The 6466-nt window shown below is 37.0% G+C and overlaps 1 protein-coding gene across 5 annotated transcripts in view; it reads right to left on the bottom strand.

The window, feature by feature from the left end:
- The window catches only part of LOC107473913 (uncharacterized), a 5821-nt gene extending 597 nt beyond the window's left edge, over positions 1–5224 (bottom strand). Inside the window, exons 1-6 of one of the 5 annotated variants that reach the window (XM_052256201.1) lie at positions 4863–5224; positions 3896–3997; positions 2258–2833; positions 1986–2110; positions 1267–1404; positions 1083–1166 (exon numbers count right to left, since the gene is read on the bottom strand). In XM_052256201.1, the coding sequence (XP_052112161.1) occupies positions 1083–1166; positions 1267–1404; positions 1986–2110; positions 2258–2345 (435 nt within the window). In that variant the 5' untranslated portion in view covers positions 2346–2833; positions 3896–3997; positions 4863–5224. The other 4 variants (XM_016093505.3, XM_052256187.1, XM_052256207.1 and 1 more) reach the window with 4 other exon arrangements.
- Positions 5225–6466: the final 1242 nt, after the last annotated feature.

Below are 6466 nucleotides of genomic sequence, written 5' to 3'. Positions count from 1 at the left end.
AATTCTGGCAATCCATATTTCTATTATTTGCTAACGAATTTGCACTCCCAAATCTAATCTTTACCATAGTTCACAGACCAATGACCACTTGCCTTTAAACCACATGATATTATCCTCTGGTTACCCTTCACTAAGGATTAATGAACATCAATTTGAGCATAAAGGCCTAGGAGATTACTTCAATCTCATAATGTGAAACTTCTAAGCTTACCTTTGGTTCATCTAAGTCAAAGGAAAACCAGCAATAAATGGAGATAGGTCTACTAGGAGCAATATATCCATTTGAATTCAAATTATCCTTCTTGGTAATTAACTCCCTATCCTTGCATTTTTCGACCCCCTCTACTAATTTAACAACCAACAAATAAATATTCAACAGAAGATGAATCACCTTAGTGAAGACACTAGACAGTAAATTACAACTATGCATAAGTTGCAAATTATTTTGCATTGGAATTTGGAATAACTAACATGGATGATAAGTTTGATCATGGAAATGGCACTGGCATTGATCACAAACAATTTTTTATACCATCCTTAAAAAATGGTGGAAGTCTTTGATCATTGATCTGGCAACTTGGCCTATCATTTTAAAGCTAGCTGTTACTAACTTAGCTGAAACTTGTACTTGTATTGATCAGATCATATCTCATGTATTTATCATATGACAAGTTATCAGATATACTTGGTTACTGGTTAATGGACCTATATTGCAATAATCCATTATAGCTTACATAGGTGACTAAGGAAGAAGGCTTAAACTGTAGCAAGAATATTCTTTGGCATCCAATAAGCAAGAATATTCTTTGGCATCCAATAATCATAATAATAAACAAAGGAACCCTCATTTTTATGTTTTGATATGTTTCAAAAGATTTAAGTGCAACATTGAGTGATTTATTTTGCATTCCTGATCCCCCTCCAGCACCAAGTGCACTTTATAAAATTTTGACATTAATGCTTCTGAGGAAGACTTTACAGAACTCAGATGTAAATCTATTGGAATGTAAATCTATTGGAAGATTTAATTGGAAGAAAAAATAAATGATAGGTATTAACAGAGGAGAAAAGTAAAAGTATACCGGTTCATGCCCTCGCAATTTGAAATGACCACGAAGTAGTTCCCGCATGAAATGACAATCGCCGCTTAAATGACCAGCTCGTATCTGTTTCAACAGATTGTTGAGAAATGCTGGACAGGAAAGTTATAAGATATAAAAACCCATTCAACTTAATATTGGTGGGAAAACACTTCAGGATAGGCACCTCACTACAAGCTTGGTGAGCACAATTATTCCATTGTAAATTGACAGCACGGCAGTCATCATATGCATGAATTAGCTCATGAATTATCAACTGGTTGACCTCATCTTGAAATCTCACATGGTTACTGCACACAAATATCTGCAATCAAAGGCAATCCAATGGAGGATTAAATGAATGTTAGGTCGTTGCAAATCTTGCCACATAACCAAAAAGAAGCATCGACCACAAATAGTTTATGCACTAGTATTGGCACCTTATTTTCTTTGCAAACAAGACAAGTTTCATTTGACTTAAATAGTTTATACAGAACACTTATTGGATCTTGAATCTTGATATAGTTTTGGAAGCCATGGCCACCTTATTAATTTGGAAAGCGCCTTCGACAAATACACAAATCATTTCCCTCTCAGAAAAACAAATTATTAAAGCATTGTACAAGCACTCCAAAATTAATAGTTAAGATCTGCAACCAAACGGTGATCCCAATCCTATAGTAGATTCAACACAATTACCATTTAAAGCAGCCAAAAATCAGCCACTAAGATAAAATACATGATGAAATACGAAATATACATTGAAAATGATATAAACAACACGTCCACAAAAACACAATATCTGATTTGATGGCTAATTTTTAGTGTGCATATAGCATTTTTGAATTTGAACAAAGAGACCTAAAGAGAAAAATAAAATGTAAATGCCTAAAAGGAAATAGGTACCCCGTGACCAGGAGCAAAATAAGCCATGCCTTTCCTTCCTTGGCAAACAACAGCTCTGAAAAAATTGTCCTTCACAGCACAGCCAGCTTCTGCCATGCGTCGCCTCAAGAGCTTCACCTTTGGAACTGTCCAAACAACAATGAAATGAACCAACCAACAAGTGAATCAAAATCAGCAGAGCAAACAGTGAAAAGCGTCCAAACCAATTCAAAAGTAATATGAATTGTGGGATTTAGTGAAGGATAAAAAAAGGGAAAAACTGAAAAGAATACGTTCGAGACTCTTTTGAATCATAGCTTGAACTTCGTCGACCGCTTTGACTCCCAAAGAACCACCAGGGGAAGAAGGCTCCTGTGCCATTGGTTCGGTTCTGTTCACAAATGCTAATGAGAAGCGTAGGAAGGGGATTAGTTAGGGTTTGAGGAAACTTCAGTTAGTAGAGGACCACACTTTGAAGACGATGGAGTGAAGGGAGAGGCAGAAGCAGAGGAGAGGCAGAGGGAGAGGAGGGGCGGAAGCAGAGTGTGGAAAGCAACAGTTGTGGAGGAGGAACTGCGGGGGGCGACGGTGGTGAAGGGAGAGCGCAGAAGAGGGCTTATGGTAATGGTTAAAATTACAATTTTGTAAACTATTTAGATGCAAATGAGAAAAAAAAAATCAAATTATGTTTACGTGAAATCTATACACATTCAGGCCACAATTACACCGGGTGAAAACCGGGTGAGAATCAATAGCAACATTGTGGTGCATCAGGAGCTGGAGCAGTATCAATAGCAGTATCCATTACTTTGTTCTCCTAAGTAATTTGTGAAGGAATACAATTATCTCCTCCTCCCATTCTTCTTTATCTACACAGTTAAAATCAAAGAAAAATCAAATGCTGTTCAGCAATAATGAGTAACAAATTAAAAATTCAGCCCACTAAACAGCATAATAAACAGAACAATAATCAGACCTTATAATAACAATAATCAGAAAAATCAACAATAACCACATCAACTAAATTAAGAACAAATCAGAAAAAAAAAACAAGTAATAATCAGAGAAAATATTTAGTTTACTGGTAATCAGACCAAGAATCAGAACACCAAATACCATCACTAACTAATTTTTTTCAGGGTGGCGAGTGGTGACGGTGGCTGGTGAAAGACAGCGAGAGGGCTGAGAGGGAAAGGATGGCGCCGTGCGTGAGGGGACTGAGGAGGGTGCGTGGCTGCCTGCTGAGAGACAGGGGGGGGGTTCAGGTTCAGGGCTGTGCCTCACTGTCTTCAGTGCTTGTGCGCGCCCTAAATTTTGGAGTACTATGCATCCTGACCGGGTCGGTCCAGGTGATCCGATATAGGGCCCAGACCCGGTTGAGGTAGCCTTCTAAGCAAGGTTCTGAAAACCGAACCGGTCATCGAACCGATCTAGTCATTGGTTCACTAGTTTACTGGTCCAACCAGTCTAACCATGATTCAACCGAAAAACTGTTTTTAATAAAATAATAAATAAATTATAAATAAACATCATAAAAATATCTTTCAAATTTAAAACCATACATAAAATATCACCAACTAAATGTAATTAATCATCAAAATACGCAAAACATACAGCAAATTTGTTCACAATTAACATAATTATATTTCCATTAAAAATAACTGAATTGAATTATAGTGCACAGGTTAAAGATAGAGAATATTGTCTTAATGTAGTCAAAAAGTAAAACAAAACAGGCCCTTTTAATTCTACAGAGAAACTTTCTTGAAGGGATTTATGGCAACCAAAATAGGCCCTGCTTTTGTCTGAATTGTACAAGATACGGTTAACAAGGTTAAATAAAAAGAACATTTTCCAGTTGTCTCACTGAGTCCAGCTATAGATGTAACAAACATCACTGTGTACTGTTGTAATTCTAGATCATATCTTACTTTTCCATCAGGCAGTGAAACAACAGACTCAGCTCCAAAAGATGTTATTATCTTCACCAGCTCCCAATTCCCATTTGAAAGTTGAAGCCAACACTGAACCTTCTGAAATAATGAACTTCAGAAGTAAGGGAAAGAAATAGAAAATTCTAAATTATCCATGTCTTACTAATAACGAGAACAGAAAAACTAGTCTCTTGAACTCAATAATTACATCAGTTATCCAACTAAATAATTGCATCACAGTTATCATAAACTGATTTCAAAGCCTAGAAGCAAAGTGAAATTAAAAACATGAAGCATGTAATAAATCAAAAGATCACCAATTGCAAATTTTTTAATTAGAACAGAAATTAAGAGCAATGAAATTAATAAATCATTCACGAAATTAAAAACAGCAGCAGCATTCAGCAACAAACATTTACCATTCAGAACAAACAGCATTCAGCAACAAGACCATTTCTGAACTCAACAATCAGCATTCAACAACAAACATTAACCAATAATTACACTAAACCTCCATCCAGCAACCAGCAACCAGCAATGACAAAATAGCAACAAACATTAGTACATAAACATTTCAAAACAGTGATGACACTAACTGCACCCAGCAACTAGCAATTACAAAACTACAACAAACATTATAAAAGATTACAAAACATTACACAAAAATTTGAACAAAAATTCCAGAAATTAAAAAGAACAAGAAGAACCAAGCATTCAGAAATTAAACAGAGCCATCACTCATCAGTAAACAGAGCAAAATTAAAAGGAAGAAGCGGATGCGAAGCAAAATTAAACAGACCCATCAGTAACCAGAAGCAAAATTAAACAGAGCCATCACTCATCACTCATCAGTAACCACTAACCATGGCAAAATTAAAAAGAAAGAGCGGATGCGAAGCAAAATTAAACAGACTAACAGAGCCATCAGTAACCAGAAGCAAAATTAGATAGAGCCATCACTAACCTTCGACGAAGACACGGATGGCAACCGGCGAGACGACGGCGATAGGCGAGGCGACGGCAAGCGGCGACCCAACGGCGAGCTGCTCCAAGCCACGAACAGAGAAGCCAGGGAAGATGGGGACGACGAGCTGAGCTACCTGGGTTCCGGACAGGGGGAAGAGTAAGAAGTGGAAGCGCCGAGAACCTGGGGACGGCGGCGGCAAGGAACCTTGGGCTAGGGTGTTACTGTGTGCTGCTTTGCGTTCGGCTTCTGCGTGCTGGAGAGGAGAGGCCAAGAGGGGTGTTACTGTGTGTTAGGCATATTAGGGTTCAAAAATCACAACCAAACTTCAACGCACCGTTTTTGGAAATTTTGATTTTTGACCCATTTAAAAAACTGGCCGGTTCACGGTTGGATTGACGGTTTCCGGCCGATTCAGCAGTCCAATTGTCGGTTTTTAAATTTACGATTTTAGCTTCTGACCGAACCGTATTTGGCAACGGTTCACAGTTTAATCGATTTGACCGATCGGTTCAAACCGATTTTCAATACCTTGCTTTTAAGTTCTAACTTCTAAGTTTCGTTTCTTTACTCCGGATCAGACCAAGCCAACGGGTTCCAACATGTTTTGGGTCCAGACCGAGACTTCGGGCCGAATCGGTTGATGTACACCATTTGTGAATTTTTGGTGTGTACATAGCAATTTTGAATTTGAATAAAGAGACCTAAAGAGAAAAATAAAATATAAATTCCTAAAAGGAAATAAGTACCTTGTGATTAGGAACAAAATAACCCATGCTTTTCTTCTCTTGGCAAACAACAGCTCTGAAAAAATTGTCCTTCACAGTACAGCTAGTTTCTGCCATGCATTGCCTCAAGAACTTTACCTTTGAAATTACCTAAACAAAAAATACATTAAAAACTATCGGATTTACCGTCAGATTTGACACGATTATTATCGACAATTTTACTGTTGGATTGTTGCGACGATTAGCTTAATAGTTCTGTCGAGCTGTTAGCGATATTGTCGGAATGGAGAATTGTTCAAAAATTCGACGGTAACAGATGGTGCGAATTCAATTTAAAATTGCGCATCTTTTACCGTTGAAAAAATCCAATGGTAACGTTGACCTAAGGTTTTCATTTTCTAGATATGTTAATTGTTTAAATTTTATGTCGGACTTACTTTTTCTAGAATACAGTTTTAGACGGAAGTGGAAGAAGATTGCCTAGTGGCGCCTTTGCAAAACCCTTAGGCTGCGTTTATTTCTGAGAACAGGATAGGACAAGACACTGAGAACAGGACAGGACAAGACACTGATGGACAGAGACACAAAATTTTATGTTCTTGTATTCTGTTTGATGATAAACTAGAACAAATTATAAAAATCTAATTTATTCTCATTTTTTCATTTAAAAAAATTTGAGATGAAAAATATAATAATAAAAAATATAATTATAAAAAATTAACAAGAATAATGAAAAAATAAAAAATAAGTTGTGTCCCTTGTTAGTGTCTCTGTATCCTTCTTGTCAGGATGGACACAAAATACACTAATTCAGTATTTCTGGGCACATTATCTCTGTCCATGTCTCCTCTGTCAAACATGATTTTGTGTCTCTAT

This window comes from Arachis duranensis, chromosome 2, assembly GCF_000817695.3.
Source record: "Arachis duranensis cultivar V14167 chromosome 2, aradu.V14167.gnm2.J7QH, whole genome shotgun sequence".
NCBI classification, from domain to species: domain Eukaryota; kingdom Viridiplantae; phylum Streptophyta; class Magnoliopsida; order Fabales; family Fabaceae; genus Arachis; species Arachis duranensis.
This window is presented reverse-complemented; position numbering and strand designations above follow the sequence as displayed.